Source organism: Lutra lutra, chromosome 14 (assembly GCF_902655055.1).
Source record: "Lutra lutra chromosome 14, mLutLut1.2, whole genome shotgun sequence".
In the NCBI taxonomy this organism is placed as follows: Eukaryota; Metazoa; Chordata; class Mammalia; order Carnivora; family Mustelidae; genus Lutra; species Lutra lutra.
Window position 1 is genome coordinate 38,645,716 of NC_062291.1, and position 21,644 is coordinate 38,667,359.

At 45.6% G+C, this 21,644-nt stretch overlaps 1 protein-coding gene across 30 annotated transcripts in view; it reads right to left on the reverse strand.

Annotated features, from left to right (window-relative positions):
* Nucleotides 1-21,644, reverse strand: part of KCNMA1 (potassium calcium-activated channel subfamily M alpha 1) — a 729,891-nt gene that overhangs the window by 342,822 nt on the left and 365,425 nt on the right. For 29 of the 30 annotated variants that reach the window (XM_047701854.1, XM_047701853.1, XM_047701852.1 and 26 more), the window contains exon 3: nucleotides 18,694-18,755. In XM_047701854.1, the coding sequence (XP_047557810.1) occupies nucleotides 18,694-18,755 (62 nt within the window). Of the gene's footprint in view, nucleotides 1-17,038; nucleotides 17,652-18,693; nucleotides 18,756-21,644 lie in introns of those variants that run through there. The other variant, XM_047701875.1, reaches the window with a different exon arrangement.

A 21,644-nucleotide genomic window follows, 5' to 3' on the forward strand; every position in this document is an offset into this window, starting at 1 on the left:
AATAATCTCAATTAACAATGTGATTACTTCTTTAATTTCCAGAGCTCGTTCATTACTGAAGCCATGCTGTCTCCAGAGAAGGACCTTAAGTAACAAGGATTTTAACACGCCTGTACTGACAATTTACTTAGCCTGGGCTTCAGCTGAGCCCAGGTGACTGAAGCAATCATGGTTATTTTATCCATTATTTTGCTAACATTATCAAAATCCTATAATACCCAAGGCCCTGAAATGACATTTTCCTCTCCTTCACTATTTGTACATGTGATAGGGAGAAAATTATGCTTGATGGACATGTTTAAGATACATAAATTCTTGAATAAATTCTTTCCTACTTGCTCTGATCACAGATCTCTTTCTACTGAACAAATTTAGCGCTGGTATGAGAAGTGATGAGGCTGGGGGTTCATTCTCTCTCCCCGGCGTGGCTTTCCAAAGCGTGTGGCTTTTATGTTCTTTCTTTGCATGCCCGAGAAGGCGTGTGAAAATGTGGTGAGAGTATGTGCATATGCATATGCACTCTGTTAAAAGCTACAATGAAATTGATAATGATGGCACGGCTCTCCAAAGAGTTTGTAGGGTTTAGGTATCCTCTCAACATTTCTATAGCTTGTAACTAAACCTCAAGTCTTCTAGGAGGAAAATACCAGTTATTAAGTCAACAACCTAGAAGTCACTCTTCATTTTTTTCCCTTTTCAACCTTAAGGCTCTGTCTCTGATACCTCCAGTGTGCACTCACCCCCTCTACTGCCTCCCTCCCAGCCCAAGGCGTCATGCTCTCAAACGGGACTAATGAAACAGCCTCTGAAATGCTTCCTTCCTTTAATCCTGTGCCCCATACCCGGTTCTCCACATCACATCAGAATGACTACTTCTGTGGGTAACAGCTTTACTGACCTATGATTCATACACCATGCAATTCGCCTCCCTGAACGATCCGATTCAATGGTATTTGGTATATTCGCAACGTTGTGTGGCCATCACCAAAGTAAACTTGAGAATATTTTGGTCACCTTGGGAAGAAAGCCTATACCTTTTAGCCACCCATCCTCCATCTTCCCACTCGTGCAAGCTGAAGCAAGTACTCCTCTATTCTCTGTCTCTCTGTATTGCCAGTGCCAGACATTTCTTATAAATGGAGCCATACAATATGTCATCTTTTGTGACTGGCTTCTTTCACTCAGCATAACATTTTCATGGTTCATCCATGGTGCAGCGTATATCAGGACATGGTTCCTTTTTAAGGCCAAATAAGATTCCATCACATGGTTAAACCACATGTTCTTGATCCGTTGTCCATTGACAGCCTAAGGTTGTTGCCATTTCTTGGCTGTTATAATTAATGATGCCATGAGCATGTGGGCCCAGGTTTTCATTAGTCTTGGGTATAGTTCAAGAAGTGGAATAGCTGTGTCTTTTGGGAACTCTATGATTAACTTTCTGAAGAACTGTCAGGTTGCCTTCCAAAGCTACTGCACCATTTTACATTCCCACCAGCAAAGCACAGGGTTGCAGTTGGTTGACTTTCTCACGCTTACCAACACTTGTTATGAGCTGCCTTTTTTAGGATAGCCATAGGAGTGAGTGTGAGGTGGTATTTCATTGTGGTTTTAATTTATACTTTCCTAATGATGACTGTGTTCATGAATATCCAACCTTTGCTCATTTTTTAAATTGGGTTCTATTTTTATTACTGCGTTTAAGAGTTTTTTTTAATATATATTCCACATACAAGTTTCTTGTGAGATATATGATACATAAATAAATATTTTCTCCCATTCTGTAGGCTGTCTTTTCAACTCTTAGTAGTGTCCTTGGAAACCCAAAGTTTTCGACTTTGATGAGGTCTAATTTGTGTTTTTTTTTTCTTTTGTTGCTTAGGATTTTGGTATCATATCTAAGAACTAATTGCCAAATCCAATGTCACAAAAGTTTACCCCTATGTTTTCTCCTTAAAGTTTAATAGTTTCTGCTCTTACATTTAAGCCTTTGACCCATTTTGAGTGAATTTTGCATATGCTGTGAGGTGGGGGTCTAACTTCATTATTTTGCACGCGGCTCATCCAGTTGTCATCCCAACACCATCTTTTGAAAATGCTACTCTTTCCCCCATTGAATGATCCTGGCATCCTTATCAAAAATCAGTCAACCATAGATGTATGGGTTTATATCTGTACTTTCAATCCCATTCCATTAACCCATATGTCCACTATGGCCTTTTAAAAGTAAAAATGACATTATTCATCTCAGTAAAACAGCTCAACCGCCAGTACAAGTCACTCTCTACTCCAAGGGCTTTTACCCAGTAGCACAGATTACCAGGAGGCCCTTGCAGGGATTCCATGACCTTAAGATGAGAAAAACTATGTCCTTACTTTCATTAACCTCTATCTCAAATTTAGGCTGTTCTTTAATTATAAATGCAGGCAATAATTTAAGACAGTATCAGTGACTCTTCTGACTCTGTTAGCAATAAAAATCTCGGGTATTTATATGTAAGATTACCATTGATGCTGATGCCTCAAAATATCGTTTACATTAATCCTACTTTAAAATTAAAGGGGCATTATTAGAACTGTTGCAATTGAGCTTGATAAGAATGTACAAAGAGAGAAGCACGCATACTCTATCATGAGTTTGTTTTTTATATTCTAATAACTGTATCTTAATGTAATTGGTTTTCTTATCATCCATTGTTTTTATATTATGCATTGATAAATATTCTCAAAAGAGAGTAACACACTCCACTGTACTGACAAAGGAGTCCTCAGCACAAAAATGTTAAGAGACCCTGCTTTTCCCATTACCAGTTTTATTTTCTTCCCAGCACTCATCATCAACTGAAATTATCTTATGTATTCATTTGTCGATATGTTTATTATCTTTCTTCCTCTGCCACTACCGTTGGCAAGTGCCTAGTGCTTAAGATAGTGCCTGGCACGTAACAACCTTTCAACAAATATTTATTGAGTTAATTACCAAATCATGAGACATTTTCTAAACAAGAGCTAAACCATTGGCTTAATAAAAATCAAAACGACTGGTACCAAGTTAGTGATGTATAATTCACACTGAAAATAATTTCACATTCATAACATCAGGTTTAATAAATGTCAATATAGTCTATGTCCTGAACTAGATGCTTTATATGGAGTATTCATTTACTGTTCTCGGTACTAAGAAGCAGAAATTATTATGATCCACACTGACAGCTGTGGATAGTAAGTCTCAGAGAGGTTAATTTCTTCCCAAGGGAACACAGCTAGTAAGTGACAGCATCAGAATTTGTAACCAGGTCTACCTGCTTCCAGACTATCAGTTTTTAATTGCAATAAAACACTTCTAGGGAAAAAAAAAAGCGGGGGGGGGATTTCAGAGAAAACGAGAAAGATTTTTTTTATTGTTCAAATGAGAAAGCTGAGATCCTGTGAAGTTAAGAAATACGCCCTGGGACATAGAGTTCAGCAGAGATTTCCAGTAAAACGTTCTTTCTACTGTCCTGTTTACGCGCTACAGCAGGAAAACCCCTTAGCAAAACTATAGCAGAACTGGGTGCTAACAGATTGCCTGCATGAAAGGATGAATTTCTAAAAAGGTTGACTTTGCAAGCACAATTAATACTAGGAGCTATCGACCAAAGTCTGCTCTTTCTTTTCCTGGGGTCAGGCTTGCTTCTCCAAATATTAGGACTCGGCCTCATTCAGGACATTAAGCACTTCATTAAGCTGAAATCCAAGTTAATTTGATTGCACAATTACAAACTGTCCCTTGCTGGAGATGGTCTCATTTGTCAGGTGGCAAGGGGGCAGCATGGCCTGATGGCATGCCGGATCTGCATTTTATCCCCAGCTTGAGGTCTTGATGTTTTCTGGTTTTGACCTCATCAATTCTTACAGGGTTGGCTGGGGTGGGGGTCGGGGTGGGGTTAAACTGGATCAGGGAGGCAGATGTTTTCCTTACCAAACCTTGCCAGGAGGCTCCTGGAAGCCCATCCATGGGGTCTGCAAAGGAATAGGGCACAGGAGTCCTGGTCACCTAGAAATGGCAGCAAATCAGCTCAGCCCAAAAGCCTGCTGTGCCCTGGGCAAGCTCACTCACATGGGGACCATGCATCCAGGTGGCCCTCTCCCTGACCCCTTGCCCAGCTTTACTTTACCAACTGCAGGCTCACCTGCTCAGCTATTAAGCTTGGGTGTACACAGGAATGGATAAATCACTATTTTCAACAGTGATGTCGCTCACATGAACAGACACCGGAAACACTTAACTCTGTGAATTAGCATTTCCCTCTCCTCTGCTACTCTTGCATATGATTGAAGGACCCACCCCAAATCCTCTCCAGGAGAGACCCCCCTCCTCAGGCAGCAGAGTTCCCTCACTGACTCTGGTAGAAAAATACGAACCTTGCCAGAGAGAAGTCTGGCCTTGGCCCTCAGCCTCTGTAATGCACTCTGGATGCAAGTCTCTGGATGTGGGGTCTGATTAAAAGTCTTTGCCTGAGTGTCTCGCATCAGCCAGGAAGTAAAAAAGCAATTGGCAGGGTGGGGAGGAGTGGTTAACCACACAGAAAGTCTAACAATGTGATATACGGTGGGGGCTTTGGGTCACAGGGTTATTTGTCAACTTTCAAAAGACTGGAGACTGAGGTCAGTCTATGTTATGGACAGTCACCCAGGTTTGTATGTTGGAGCTCCCCAAAAAACTCTGACCACCTGGCTTGGTGAGCTACCCACACAGGCAATATTCTCTCTGTGTTGTCACACATGGATGCTGGAAAAGTTAACACTGAGTTAACCGAGTTAACAAAGTTAACACCATGACTCCATAGGGAGAGAACAACGGAAGCTCCTTGTTTAGCACTTTGCTGGCTCTGCCCTATGTACCTCTTCCCTTGGCTGAGTTTAATCTGTATCCTTTCCCTGAAGGAAATCGTCTTTGAGCATAAAAGCTTCTAATGAGTTTTGTGGTCCTTGTAGGGAATTATCAAATCTGGGGGTGGTCTGGGGAGCTCTTGGAACTTGATGCTGTTGGTAGTGGAAGGGAAGGATGGTCTTGTGGACTGTTCATCCTATGCTCTCCTTCCATATTATCTCATTTCCACCCATACCTGGACCCTTACTGCAGCTCGGAAAGCACACTCTCTTCTGGACTCAAAGCTAACACAACTCACACAACATTTTCACAAGACCCATAGTAAGATACAGATTTCAAAGCAAGAGCCTGTAGAGACACACATACATTTATATGGTATACACAGTGTTATGGATAGAACTGTGACAAATTTTCACCCAATCACAATGACCTTCTGGAGCAGTATTTTCACCAAAGGCTATTCAATCTCATCCTTGAGAAGTGCTCATTGTGACCCACTCTACCGCCTTCCCCAGCCGCTAATGAGTCGAGAGCTGCAGCCTTAAGAAGCTCGGGTCTCGTGCACCACCTCGATAATGAACCACATCACTGCCTTGCAAATTCTTGTTTTGTTTCCTAATTTTAATGAGTTTACATCTTGTCTCTCTAAAGACCTGAATAAAAGCTTCAAAACAAACCTCAAAAGGACAACAGAAATATCTAAATTCGGGGGACTGCATTCACGCTGGGCACGGCACTCAGAGCCTTTCAGGGGCACGATCTGATGGCGTGCACCCACGGCTGCCAGGTAGGTATTACTGCTGTCTCTCGTCACCATTTTCACCTGTTTCACACCAAAAAAGGCCTTACAGTTTGGAAAGCCTAAAGTAGGTTGCCCAAGGACAAGGACTATGAAGTGGTAGAGCAGGGTAAGCCCGAGGATGGTCTGAGTCTGGATTCTGCTCCTAGCTCTTAGGCAGCGCTGGCCTTCCTTTCCATCTATTCTCATTCCAGGCCAGAGCCCCCCAGTGACCTCTTTGTCCCCCATGGACAAGGCAGCAACAACACACATGAATGCACAGAACTGGCCAAGCAACTCGGGGTGGAAGTAGCTGGCAGCCGTTTCCTCCAGCCGACACCCTTTTCAAGCAAGGGCCGCTGACCTTCCAGCCCTCCCTGAAGCTGCCAGGCCTGTCTGTCATGGTTCCCCTCACTCCTTTCAGGGGAGTCTCCTTCTTCCAGAACACCAGTCACCCCTGACTTCCTCCCCCCACCCCGCACCAATTAAACTGTCACAGTTGGCTGGCTTGGAGACAGGTGCAGGCAGGAAGAAATCTGAAAGAAGCCGGGAACTCGGGAGAGATGGGGCTTCTCTCCGGAAGCTGCTCTTTGGTTTTTCTGTCACACCGGTCTGCACACAGGCCGGATGAGCCCACAGACATCCCCCAGGGACTCTATAGCCACAGGTTAGAGACACAGCCTTCTGGAGAAGTGGCAGCCGCTTGTGTCTGTATGGGCACCCCAAACTCCATTTTCAATATTTCAAATGCAGCGGGGGAAGGGGCATGACTGCTCAAGAGGAGAAAACACCCCACGGAGAGTCTCGTGCTTAGACGTGTTTTATAGGCCAGGAAGGGAGGGTTCCCGATCTCTGTTTGATCATTGGGTATGAGGACTGCCCTCTGTCTGGCACGTGGCCTTCATGGCAGAAGAAACAGCAGTGCTTGAGCAGATGAACCCACCCTACAGAGCAAGAATCCTTAGCATGGGGTCCATGGACCAATTTTAGAGTCCCTTGCAAGCAAAGTTCCTACAGTATTCATCAAATTTCCCAAGTGGTACTTGACCCACAGGAAAACCATCACCATGGCACAAGGCAGTCATCCATATTGCCTTCTCTAATTTTACTTGATGTAGGTACCAACTTACTCATTCATTCCTCCTCTGAGCATATGCGCATGAGTGTACAGACACACAACCACCAAATGCCCCGTCTGTATCTGCTCTCCAGCCTCAACAAGTACCCGGCGACAGACTGCATGCCAAAGCACGGATAGGCAGCATGGCCACCTGGAGTGCACCTCCATTATCACTGCTGCTTTCTACAGACCTTGCCTTAGCCTTCCTGTTCATGCTTTTATGAAGAGAGCAAAATCCTTACTGGACTCCCCACCCTTCCTCCTGATGCTAGTGGAAAAGCATTTGCCAGGTAGAGTCATCTCATGACCTCCATGTCCTTCATCATTCTTTACATATGGTCCCTGAAGTTCCCTCCAAGGCATCAAGATCGACTGTGTCTCAAACTGGGCCATGGGTTCATCTTTGGGCAGGAGGTAGGGGGAGCAGAGAAAGAGAGAGGTGAAAATACCAGCTCTCAAAGGAAGAGACAGGGGTTCTCTGGGCATAAAGAGGAACATGGACTGAATATCTTTAAGAAGGACAAGTGCCTTATAGTAGATTCCAACATCTAATGGCCCTGGAGTCCTACCTACATTTTCTTCCTAAGAGTACCATGATAAGTGAAAGGCAGTATGAGTATTTTCCATTTGGAAACCAGACTGATGAAGCAGTTCTACTGGAGTCAGGATATCATAATGGAATGGACATCTTTTTTGTAGCTCTGAAAATATCTGAGCTCTATAATCAGAGTCTAACAATGCTACCTTCACATTAGCTGCAAGTTTCCAGGTAAAAACTGAAAGATGAGGGGATGAAGCTGTAGCTCAGACTTGGGACCAGATGTAGGAAGAAAGATCCAGAAATGCTTCTGATTTCATTTTTGAAGGGGCCATAGCATAAGAATTTCATCAGTAAATGTTGAACCGAATGCTAAGCAAATTGCAAAGTTTAAGGTTAATAAAAAAAAATACAGCCAAGGGGCGCCTGGGTGGCTCAGTCAGTTGAGTGTCTGCCTTTGGTTCAAGTCATGATCCCAGGGTCCTGGGATGGAGTCCCACAATGGGCTCCCTGCTCAGCAGAGAGTCTGCTTTCTGCTTCTCTGTCTCCTTCTACGCCTCTTCCCTGTTGCTCTCATGTGCTCTCTCTCTCTAGCTTGCTCTCTGAGATAAAATCTTTATAAAAATATAGCCAAGATTTATCTATGTTAACTCACCCATTAACTATACCCACATAGGCTAGAAATTGAACCAATTTCATATAATGTGTACATTTAGACAAGTAAGTCAGAAGATAGTCTCCAATACTTATCAACACAAACATGTAGTATAATCAACTCTGCTTTGGTCACATTAATACACCAGTAGACCAGATAGATTTGGGCCTCTTTTCTTATAAAGAACTTGACAATTTAAGGGGGTTATGTTCACTTCCATTTATGTCCTGGAAAATACACTCTTGTGACTTAGCAACCATGTTTAAAAAGCTCTTGCAGTTCTTAAACAAACAGAGTGTATGTTTATGAGGTTCTAACGACGTTATTTTCAGGGATGACGTTGAGTTCGTGATATGTAGCTTTAGGGATTTACAGTAAGTTGTGGGTGATTTATTGCTGTGACATACAGTATATGCCTAGAGAGGAGTGGACACTTACCTAAGCAGCATTTGCAAGTGTGTTAGATGGAAACAAGCCAGAGCACCTGGAGACCATGGGCTCCTTACTTCGGAGAGGGAAGGGGCCCTTTCCGGGGGATGGAAAATCAAGAGTTAAGAAGGTTTTCTGGCACTCAGAGAGCAGAGCTAATTCAAGACCAGAAAGAGAGACAGTTTAGAATAAAGATTGAAGACAGGAGGCCCAAATCTGGCCTGCAGAAGTGTTTTGTTTGGCCTGCAGAGTACTTTCAAAGATCTGGAGCCGTGGGCAGTATTTTAAAACTGGAGATTCCGCATAAAGCCTGGTTTCCTCTCCTCTCTCTGAAACGCAGGAAGATCAGGTCCCACAAGCCTGTGCTCTGCTCGGGGACAATCAGCCGGAGCTTGGAAGCCACCTTGGGATAGAGGACTGAGCTCTCATTGCAGCTCAGTCCCCACCAGATCTTCCCTCTTTCCTAACATCAGCCTGCCCCCCATCTCCTGGAGCCTACCAACCTTGCTGGAGGGAATGGAATTTTTCACTGTAGTGGTCTAAGCAAACAGATCCCCTAAACTGGCAAGGCTCATTTTCAGACAGAAGGATGGACAAAACACATGTTTTTCTCTAAAACTCATCAGAAGATTATTAGGTTTTCTGGAAAAAAAAAAAAATTTGGACCTATCAACAGGTGCCATTTTTTGCTTAAGGCTGGGGTGCTAAAAGTTCCTATTTCCCAAAGCCAAGTCAAAAGACACAGTTCAAAATGGAATGTTTATTTTTAATTTCCTCATCTGAAACAATCACGTGACACTGAGAGGGATAGGATATTAGGCCTCCGTCTCTGGGCTTGTTTTGTTATCTGTGAAAATTTCCAGATGGATGGGGCTGACAGAAAAGGAGGAACCAGGGCCAACTTTCCATCAGGCACAGCAGACACAGTGCCTACGGCCCACCAGACTTCTAGTGACCTACAATAATGCCTTAATTTTCATTTCTCTAATATCAGAAGAAAAAATAAATATAATAATAATGAATACATGATACCAAATCCAGCCCGGATTATGTTCATCTTTATAGGAATGCAGTCACAAAATGTAACTTTCAATATTCTACAGAGACAGGGACCCAAGAAGGCACAAGGACCTACACCCATGAAGAGCGTCATGTGACCCCCCCCCCCCCCCGCCCCAGGCAAACCCTGGTCTCCAAATGTGCCGCAACCATCTCGTCAGTAGCCCCCCTCCCTCGGCCATAACATTCTTCCCCACCACATCCCGGGATGCTCAGAACGTGGCAAGTTCATAGACAAGGCCCCTGAAAGGCATACTCCACCCTGACCTTGGTTTCAGAAAGGTGGAGTAAATGTCTTCCAGTCAGTCACTTCTGGAAATTTCCAGAGAGACGTTTCCAAAGATTTCCATCATGTGCAACTGGAGAACAGGTCTTATGGCCATGAGGGATGATTCGTTTATCTGGTTCTGTTATGCTACCCCTTGAAACACTCTCAATCCTTTAACTCTGTGGCTCATGGCAAGGCAAGGCTTTGCTAGATTCTGCATACGCTGAAAATAAAAGTCAGAGGACATAGCACAGGCCATAATGAGAGGGCCCCCCCTGTGGATTCCTAGAATCGAGAGGAGATGGAGTTTTCTACCTCCTCAACACAAAACCTCCCCAGAGCCAAACCATTCCCGAGACCCAGCTGTCTCCTTGGCTTCTCTCCCTTTAGCCCCTCTGCAGTGCTCATGTTAGAGAGTGAAGATACACTGCCTAGTGAAATCTCACTGTTGTCTTGCTTTGTTACCTCATTTTTCCTATCTTTATCTTTTTCCTGTATCTATGCCCTTTCCCCCTCTACCTCTTATATGATGGCTAGACTTTCTGACCTTTATAAAAATATATATAATTTAAAAGTCCTAATGAAAAAGATCTAGACTGAGGCATCGTATTCTCAATCCTCCATACCTAGCAAATGTCTTACACACAGTTCATACTTAATAGGGATCTCTTACCTGACTGATGCCTGGGTTCATGGCTCTCAGCTCTAGGCAGCTCTAGGTCCGCCCCTGGCCAGCTGGGTGTCCTTGAGCAGGTCACTGAGGGTGCTGAGGCCCAGGGAACAGTGGTACCAAGAGGAATCTGAAGTCTCTTCTGTAATCTCTGTTGTTATGATGAGACTTGTGGCCAGACCTCCCATGCTAGGTTTTCCCATCAATCTAGAGTTGGGACAGTATTGTCCCTTATAGATACACACACACAGACACACACACACTCCTTTCTCCCAAATTCTATGAATAGTGACATGTGCATCAGAAAGTCCCAAGGGCATCTTTGCTGCAAGAAATTCCATTTTTAAGCCACAAATGACTCGTCATTGACCAGAGTGTCCCCAACGCTACCATTTGTCAGGGCGTCAGAAAGAAGGACAGGGGGAATAAAAACAGAGACAGAGGTCACATCTCCATTCTCATCTGCAGCCCGTAAGACCTATCATAAAGTTGTAATAGACTGTACCAAACCTCAGCACAAGCATGGCAGTGGTACAAGCATGAGCTTTGTCCTTGGGTTTGGATTAAACCGTTCTGAGCGCTAACCTTTCTCTCCAGATGGCTCCCACCCTGATCCCTTGGTGGTTCTGAATGCACATCCGACCATGACCTTAGGTAGAGGACCAGGGCTGTGCCTCAGGGAGAAAATCCTGCCCTCGAGCATTATAAACACACGCTCACTGCAGAAGACATAAACAACTAACTGAATCTTCAAGGGAATGCATTTTCTTCATTTTTCCTAAAACCGTCCTTCTGTTGTTACAAGAGCCAAGAGGGCTGAAACAGTGTCAGATAATCCAAAGTTTTCTTCTGAAATTCTGGACAGTGGTGAGAGTTGAAAAAATAATTCATTCTAATTTTGTAGAGGAGAGTAAATATGGATTTATAGACGTAATTATCAGATAGTGTTTTCACAGGGAAACAAATGAGCCATTGGGCAAAATGTCCTCAAAAGTCATGCATAACAAATTCCAGGAAAAAAAAAAATTCCAAACAAGCCAAACCAAAGCACTCAGCCTTGCTAACCTTCCACAACACAGCTGAGCTCTTACCTCCCCTCTGAAATAGTACAGAAGAAAAAAAAAAGATCATAAATCAAGGAATTTCAGAGCCTCTTGCCCAGGGGGATGAAACAAATGAATCCCAAGTGCTCACCTGGCATTATCTTTGTTCTGTTTCATGGCCCTAAATTTGCCTCCATGATGACAGCCTGAGACTTCAAAATGGGCATAAAAATCACTATTTGTTTTGCTATTCCATGGGTAATATTTGCCATCACATCTTTGTTCACTTTATATTTGGTAGAATGAACCCAAGGGATCAGGGAGAAATGGGCCTGGACTGGAGAGAATTGTGCTGGCTCTAGGTCCGCTCCTGGCCAGCTGGATGTCCTTGAGCAGGTCACTGAGGGTGCTGAGGCCCAGGGAACAGAGGCACCAAGAGGACTCTGAAGTCTCTTCAAGCTCGGACATGTCATTCTCTCAAGTTATCTTTTGCAGCAAATCTGGAAGGTCTAGCTCTGTCTTCCCTCCCACTCCTAACATAGTCCCTGAGTTTTTCCAAGGAAATGTTAAAGAGGAGCAGGTCCTGGATGCTTCTGGACACTGTCTCAAGTGGTAGCTCTGTATCACCTGTGCAATGAGAAATGAGGCATGCAGCTGAGACCACCTCACCCAGACGGAAGGGGGAAGAACAAAGAGGAGCTACCCTCTGGGCATATCCTTCATATCCTCCACCTGTCTCCTCTACCAGGTTTGTGCTCACCTGATTTAAAAAAATAAAATTAAATTAAAAAATTGCATTTTGGAAAGCCAGACGCGGTAGCACAGCTGAGAAGGAGTTGCACCCATGTCAGAGAATCTGGTGTTGCCATTAAGGGTTAAACTCTGCCAGGGGACAAGGACTTCCCATTGGGAGTTATTTACAGACTCTTTGCCCTGAGGGGGCCTCCCCTTCCCCCACCCTTCTCAGGGCCCAGCTCCTCCACCATCTGACTGCTCCATTCTTTCAACAGCTGCGGGCTCTCCTGTTGTGCTCCCTTCACAGATGTGCAGTGCTGTTCTGAACATCCTGCCCTTGAACTTTCCCTACCCATAATTTTCCAAACCAAAGCCTGGCAATAAAAATGTCAGTGAGGGACAGAGAAAACTGGGGGGAGTATGTAAAAAAGGAAGAAAAAAGAAAAAGAATAGGGAGATGCTTTGCACACACAGTGACTTGTGTTGACTTCCTCAACAAAGGTTAAATGCACACCATGACTCCTCAACGAGGACCTCAAGGCAGAGAACGGCAGGGAGTTTCTCAGCACAGCACCTAGAAATGGCAAGTTCCATAAAGGAGCTGGGGACAGAGTGAGGCGGGGAGCTTCCTTGCCTATGCCGTGGGCTCCCCAGCTGTTCTTCCTGCGGAGGGTGGGGGGGGGTGTGCTCATGGGGAAAGTGAGAACAGCCTTCATAGTGATTTACAGTTGACATTGTGCTGTCGTGGAGGTGATGACTCGGTCCTCGCAGCTCAGTCAGGTGTCCGCTACAAAGCTGGCACACAGAGGCACTGGGTCAACACCTGTGCGACAGCCAGTAAGAACAAGACTGGCTGGAGGAGGAGATCAGGTATCCGACGGTGCTGCAAAGATCTCCACGGAACAAATTCTCCTTGAGTGCATTGCTTTGATGGTACTAACTTTCTAGGAACACAATGCAAAACTACAACCTGTTAATGAAATCCTACAACTCTCTAAAGAGATAAAAGAACCTGTCTAATGGAGAAGCAGGGCCTCTCTCATTACCTGTTTTTGTGTGCCAAAATGATAGGCACGGAGGACAAGGTCAGTACCATGGGAGGAAGCGAAAGGTCTTTCTACTGGGAAAGAATCCCATAAATGAGAGAAGCCCTTGAGAAACAATCAGCTTTCCTTGTTCTGTGCTAACTCGACCCTATTCCATCACCCAGTGCTGCCACCGCACTGAGAGAAAAGAGAAGGGAGTCTCATTAAGCCATAATTTAGGAAGAAATGAATCCAGACCTAAACAGACAACAGACAGAACACGTCCCACAGACCTGTCCCACATGTCTCGAATCCTAGGAAGGAAGCTTGCTAAGACCCCCATAGGCACTGCTGACTTGCAGACTTGGTGACTCCAAAGGTAGAAATTGGAAAGATGGAGAACAAAAGAGAAAACAGGACAGATGAGTCAGGCACAGAGGCTAAGCTACTCCTTGTTCTTACAACTCCTGACTCAATGCACGGACTCACTTCCGAAGTCTGGAATTGTACTTCGAGACCTGGAAGAGAGAGACGCCTTTAGACATGCTGGGTTCAAACCCCCACGACGGATGAGCTACATGGGTTGAAAAAAATGCTGCATCTTCAGCCTCCCCACCTGCCCAGAAGGAAGAGCAGTCATACCCACCTGATCAGGTTGTTAAGAGAATTCAGTGAGGTCATGTGTGGTGTGTACCATAATATGCTTAGCACCATACCTCACATAGTCTATGATCAGGGAATGTCAGTTCTCCCGGCCTTTCTGAGGACAATTTCCAGGCTGGAGGACTAGAGCCCCTCCTGTGGGAACACTCAGTGGGTAAGACTGCTGGGGGCTGGCCAGATCTGCGAAGCCTCTGGGTATCCCCATCCTATCAATGGTACCAGTTTTATTTTCAGAGAGGATGAAAACAATCTGGTCAATTTCTATTCCAATCTTAAAGATAATCTTCCTTAGCCATACCTAACCCTAAGCAATTTTACCGCGTGGAACATCTTCAGTGGTAGTACACTGAAGAGGTCTCAAATGAGCTAATGACTCCAAGATGAATGAGCATAACGTAGCGTAACATATAAACGTAAAATGTTATATGAATGTTGGAGACCTGGGGAGGACCATTTTCACATCATAACACTGCCATTAGCCTGGAATGCAGCCCTTGGATGAGATGCTCTCCAAAATTTGCACTGCTCTTCCCTCCTCCTTCTAATGTCCATATCCCCAAAGCAGCATCGCTGATACGAGAAGCCAAGAGCAAAGACTGGTGTGTGCCAGCAATTTTGGAGCAGATAAAGTCATTAAGGAAAATTTTAACAATGTATAACCTTTCAGCTTTACTCGGCTAACAGCAGGTAGCTTGCCTTGCAGAGACATGAGCCTGCACTGAAGTCACCAGCAAGCAGGACTTGACCTTCATTTTCAGTATACGCAGTATTAAATATTCATAATCCACAGAACTGTAGCATAAGAGGTAGCTGAGTTTAAACATGAATCAAAGGAATAAATATCTCCCCACAGGTGAGTCATCCTTTCCAAGAATGCCCCTGGAAAAAAATGCAAATACCCAGGGCCTGAAGCCTCTGTCTCTTCCAACTTTCTCCTGAAATTCTAGAAGTAGCAGGAACTGGTGCGTTATGCAACCCATGAATTCTGCACTCACACTGACATCGTTGGGTCTTTTTTTTTTCTTATCTATTAGAAAAGAATTACTGTTCCTATGTCAAAGAGAGGAAACAGACAGGGATGGAACCAGCAATGGTGACATTATCACCCAGAGGGTGTCTGGGGCACTTTTGACTCGGTTGTACAATTTTTAAAAAATCTTTGCTTGACAGAGTATCAGAGCATGTGGGAGGAAAGGGTTGGCGTAGAGATCAAGAGACATCAGAATTAGGAGCTGGAGCAGCGCAGGCCTTAAATTGGGCAGAACACCTTTAAAAAGAAATGAAAAAAGAAACCGTTCTTTGGGGCAGTGTCTGCCTTGTGTGGCTTAATTTAATATCTTTTGAGGGATGGGATTACTGTGTTTAGAGGGCTTAACGCTTCTCTGTGTCTATAAGGAACTGACACTTGTGTCTATCCAAGAGTTGGTGGAACAATTCCCCCCTGCTTGGGTGTTTCTAGAGAGTCTACCACTGGGATGATGAAGCGTAATTTTAACACAGTTTAATGTAATTCTCTTTGGCTTTCAACTCCAGGAGATCTGAGCACAATCTGTCCTAACTAGACAGCAATCACTTGAAGCTGCAAGAGTGATTCTTCTGGGGCGATCCCTCTAGGAATATTAAGACCCAAGGAAGGGCCCCTTGAATCCTTGAATGAAAAAGGACTGCTCAGGGAGCTATCCCGGCCCAGCAACGGGAAAGGAAAGATGCGTAGGCAAAGCTGTCTTTGGAAATGACTTACCCACTGCCTCTTGAGGGTACAATAAGCTTGGAAAGGTTAACAAGATTATAGAGCCACCAATGATGACATTTAACTGAACTGCCTTCCCCACCTGCTGCCACACGGAAGGGGAATAACGAACCAGCCAGCCTATCAGCCCATTAGCACAACCAGATAGACCTGCCTGACACTGAGCCAGCAGGGCAGCCCCCCAGAGCCTCTTTCCTATATTAACCAGCCTTTCTCTCACTCTTCAAGGGGCTGGGTGCAGAGAGACTTCACACCTTGAACTTGTGCTGCTGGAGCGTCCCCCACCATTGTGGGGGAGGCCAGCTGTGATTAAAATTCACGGACACAAGCCACCTCACAATGGTGTCTACCCAATTAGGCTCATGCAAAGGGAAAGCCTATAGACTTATTTATTTGACTGATATATGTGAAGGGCATAAATGCTAACAAAAATTGATCTGAAGAAGACTAGGTTTTTTGAGGGTGATAATATCGTGTAAGTTCCCAAGGGAAGTTTAAAGCTCTCTTTCCAAGACGCCCAGATGGCCAGCCAAACTACAAGTGTGTCTAATCGATGGGAGTTTTGAATGGAAAAATGGATTTTAAGAATCGACATTCAGCTTTCTTAGACATTCTCTGTTTGCATATTATGTGTGGCTAGAATTTCATTTTCTCTTATTTACTCTGCTTGATTACAAGGTCTCATAGGTTTGTTTCGTTGTTGTTGTTGTTGTTTTATTCCGGGGAATCTATGGACTTGCCATACAGGTTACTTCACAAATTCTACTTCTTCCCCTTACTTAATGTGCGCACACTTCGCGGAGTGTCCCCAGAAAGACGGAAGGCTCCTTGGTAATGGCTCTGCTGATCAGGTCACCCAGAGGACAGAACCTTGGGAGATGGCTATAACCAAACACAGCACTGCAAATGGAAAGTAGAAGGGCTAACATAAATAAACATAAGGTCTTCTTATAAACCAAGGCTCGCTATGCCAAACCACACAGGTCAGTCACAGAGAAGAAAGACTGAGGCTAGGACAGTCCTCAGGGAGAAGAGACACAGGCTTGGTTCTAAGATTATTGGCATTTTTGCTGAAAAAAGAGGAGAATAGGACTGAATGTCCATCTTTGGAATACACTCCTTCCAAGTTCGTAAACAAAGCCAGAGCCAGACAGGGCTCCCAAGGCTGGCTTTCCCAAGACTTGGCAAAATCAGAACAAAATCCCAAGGACAGCGGGGTGCCTCAGCATATCCAGGGAAGGGGCTCTTGGCCTTGGGGAATTCCGTTCCTTTCCAACCTCTCACATGGAGCCGAGAACACCAGAATTTACGGAACCAAAGACTGCCTCTCAGTAGACACCGTAAAAAAGGACACAATTCAAAGCCGTCTAACAAGAGCATTTTATTTCTGAGAAATACAGAGGAGCCGAAAGGGTGGGGAAGGGAAAGAAGGTGGCGAGGCATCTCTCCGAACCGATCGCCACACTCACCTCCATGTAAGGGTTTGCTCTGTCCGGGGCAGACACACGACATGCCCAAACCCATTTCCTGAGCCTGGCATGGAAGCTGACAGGGTCTGCACCCCATGGCATGTGAGAACACGCCGCTCCTGGAAAGAGAATGAGGAAAGAAGACGAGGGCTTTAGAAGATCTTTGGTTCAATTCAAATATGGTCCAGAATCATTAAGATGAGATATTTAAAAGAGGCTTACCTTCCATGCCATACCATTTGGGAGTTTTCCAGACTTAAACAACTCTTCTCTTTCTTGGCTGGGAAGAGCTGATGGAGGGCACATGTAGACTCTTGTCTTCTGGATGATTTTGAAAGGACCCTCTCCCTGAGGCAGGGGAGAGCAGTCCAGCCTTGTGCATGGGGACGGGCTGAAGGACCTCTGAGATTCTCAGACTTGGCGGATTCCCAGAGGTGAGTGATTCAAGGGATGCTTTATTTTCCCTGACATGGCATTTTGGCCTCAGCACCCTCAGCACTGCACAAAATCCTTTGGCTGGTGACCAGATGCCGCTGAGAAATTCAGAATTTAGGCGCGCATGAAATGACTACCATCCTGAGCCACAGAAAAAGAGCACAAAGCTCAGAATTCAGGCACACCGGGGTGTATGCCAACAAGGACACAAAGCAGGTTCCTGGAGTCAAACTCTAGTAGGCAGCCATACCACGGATAGAGTTCAAAGAGGTGAAACCTCTCTTACAGTGGACAATGCTGGCCAAGAGTTCAAGTTCATGTCACACAGAAAGGTGCATCAGACCAGCTCAGCTCCAGCTTCCCAGATGCTGTCAGCCTCAAGCTTGCAACAGAACAGTTGGAACAGATGAGGCACCCCGGGGTGACACCTGCTGGAAGCGGGCAGAGCTGGCCGCCACCTAGCAGCTCTGCTCAGTGACCCCTTTTACCTCTGATAAAGTATTAAACTCTGTCACAAGTCCCCACCGCAGGCTCACCCTAGGGTACCAGTTCATTCAACTGGCACCCCAGGGTTCTGCGTGAATGTCCGCTCTAGGAAATGCTAGATGGCCGTGGGCCTACACCTCTGGGAGTCATCATGAACTCCTCCATCCCATCTGTCACCTTCACAAGTCAAGAAGCACTAACAAGCAATGCTCCCACGGAATATTCTGCTTGATAGCAGCAAAGGACAGAACCACGCTTCCTAATCTGACCTCCACTAAGATGACAGCATCAGGAATCCCTCATGAGAAGAGGCCCTTTCACCCATAGCAAGAATGGCTCAGACCCTCGGTGGCTGGATATGTGCAACCTTCCTAATGGTTGAATACTCATACCAGAGCCCTCTTAGTCTCTCGACGTTGTTAGTGCAAATACTTCAAAAGGAAACAGTTATTTGAAAATAAATAATACCCAGCAAAAAGGCTTACCCTCAGATACCACTCCCTCCCTCTTATGCCAGCAGAGTCAAAGTAACCTTCCTCGTGAGAGCTTGTTTTCCCAGTCAGAAGACCAGCCCAGAGTAGCCCTGCCTTCCACGGAGAGCCTTCCAAATTTCAGTGTTAAAGTAAATCCCTTGATCAATGCAGAGGCTCATGATTGTTTTAGCAAAGAGGGCAAGACAACGTATTTGAATACTCACTTTGACGAATCTATGAAGTATATTACAAGTGCACCAATGCTCAGAGCAAAGACTAAGACAACCTGCAAAAGAAGAGGAAAATGTCATCACTTAAGAGCCGACACCGGGAAGCTTCGTATTTCATGTTTGGGGTTTTTTTGGACACACACGGCAGCAGCTGGGAAGCAGGGTTCCGACTGCTTTCTGGGGCCCTCTTGGGAATCTCAGTCCCTGGAGGCCCCCACAGGACGCCCTGATGTGGCCTTCGTGCCTTGCAGCGGGCAGCAACCTCAGTGCCGGCCAATAGGGGTCAGGGCAGACTCTTGGATCTATGGCTCTCATCCTGCCCTGTCCTCAACAGGGTCCAGCTTCTCCGCAACTGAAGTCAGCACACTCTGGTGGGAAGGACAGGCAAACATTCAGGTGACACAATGGGTCATGTTATATGCAACCCGGGCCCAGAGGAACTCAAATATGGGAATATCAAATTTTCACAGCTCTGCCAAGATACCACTTGGCAGTGGGTACATACCATAAAATTCACCTATTTTAAGCATACAATTCAATGACTTCGAGTAACTGACCAAGTGGTACAGCCATCACTGTCATCTAGTTTCGAACATTTTCGTCAATCCCAGTTCCACCCCTCACAGGGACACCCAAGAATGGTCGGTCCCTACTCCCACCCGAAAGCCTACGCAAACCCTGATTTACTTCCTGTCTCCAGGCAAGAACCATCAATTTGAAAAGCACATATCTGCTGCTTGTACGTGTGTGTGTGTGTGTGTGTGTGTGTATACTATAACTCCTCTCAAGTATTCTGGAAACAGTTTAGGTGAGGAAAGCCAAATCTGGTAATACATTAGAGCCAGCTACACAAGCACCCCTGTTCATGTTTACACTCTTCACTCAGAATTAATCCCCGCTGATCTATTAAGATTTTATTTATTTATTTGACAGACAGAAATCACAAGTAGGCAGAGAGGCAGGCAGAGAGAGAGAGAGAAGCAGGCTCCCCGCTGAGCAGAGAGCCAGATGGGGGGCTCGATCCCAGGACCCTGGGATCTTGACCTGAGCCGAAGGCAGAGGCTTTAACCCACTGAGCCACCCAGGTGCCCCTAATCCCCGCTGATCTAGAAGACAGTCTGGCATCTCCTCCAAAGACTACCTGTCACATGGAAGCCCATCCGAGCCATATGTCGCCGCTGAGGCAGACACCGACACTTCTGCACCCTCCCTCCATCCCAGTTTGTTTATTTAGTCTTTCACAGAGGAGACCCATAGGGCATCTAAATGGATGCTCAGAAATAAGAAAGATGCGAAGATTGAAAACAAAAGTCAACACCACCACTAGACACAGTGCCAGGGCTCGGCAAATACCTTTCAGACGCGCTATCTCCTAAAGGGACTTTGGAAGGAAAGCAGTGTCAGTCTCCTCTGAGTATCTACATATCGCCATCCCTCTGGCATCAGCTGGCGGAGAGAGAGGAATCCCAGCTTATGTAATGACTGGGCATGGTCAAGCCATGTGTGTGCGTGTGTGTGTGTGTGTGTGTGTGTGTTACAGAGAGAAAGAGAGAGAAAGGACCACACATACATATCTGTACTCTGTGTGTGCACCAAAGTGGTGGAGAGGAAATGAAATCTGCATATGGCATTCACTGGAAACACTGGAGAGCCCCACAGAGCTGCCGGACAGGCGGCCGACCGCACAGTAAACACCGACAGTGACAAACAGCCCGACGCTGCGGAAGGAAGACACAGCTTCACAGCACCTGACAAACTATCCTTATGAGAGGAAGAGGTAAAGCAGTACGCCACTGGGGCTTATTTAATTCTTCCATTTTGTCTCAAAAACTAGACCACGCTGCAGCTGAATCCAAGGCAGCACTGCAGTCTGCTGCGGGCGATCACCATCTCTCCGGGGGCCAATCCCCCCAGCAGGCTCACCTCAGACGATCCCCTCACACTCACTCATTCATTCTTTGTAAAAGTCATCCACAAAAACAAACAAAAACATAAACAAGCCTGGCTTCCCTCCCCCATTATCTGAATGAGGCACCAAAACAAATAGCTTCAGATTAACTTTGATCTGTGTTGCTATTTCTGAGACATAAGCGGTTAGATCCTGGCCCCGAACCTCATTCTCAAAATGCTGCAAAGGGAAGGGGTGTGGCCAGGACACAGGGGAAGGACCTCTTCTTCATTCATAAACAGCTGACCAAGACTAATTTCTGCCCTCTGGACTGTGTGTGTGTGTGTTTGTGTGTGTGTGTGTGTGTGAATCCTGAGCTTTGGTCAGACCCGGCTATACCGGCCAATGAGGGGAGGAGTGGGAAGGTCAGGGATGCAGGGGAGAGGGGAGGAAAGAGGATGGAAGCCCTTGCAAATGGCATCTACATCATTATGCAACACGCTCAGAATCTAAGCTCTCCTGCAATGGTGAGGATTTCCCAGCACTGGGGGGCCAGACCAAGTAGCCGACTCTGATTTGTCCCAGCTGCCTTCGCTCTGTGACAGTCAATAATGTGCAGCTTATTTAAGCAAATCAGCCAGTGACAGGAGGGGAGGACTCCTGCTAGCTTCTTAAGATGCAAACTCAAATATCAGCACCTCTCCGGTAGAGTAAGGGAGGGAAGTAATCCAAAGACAAATGACCTCCAAGAACTGAAGATCCTGATGAGTGAGCCTGTTCTTGGGTCCACATGGTGGGCCAGAAGCCTTGTTCCTGAGGCACACGGTGTCCAACTGTTCCACCCACTCGCCTCCACAACTGACATGATCAATGGGGAGCGGACCAGCTTCTCAGGATTAAGGCAACTAGGCATGTGATTTTTAAACTTGCTAAATGGCTCTTTATCATGTCAGGCTTGATGGCATGGTCAACCTGGATCCAAGTGCTACAGAAAATGCATCAGCCCCTTGGATTACACCATGAAAACAGGAATCCAACAAAGATTCGTCTTCTACAA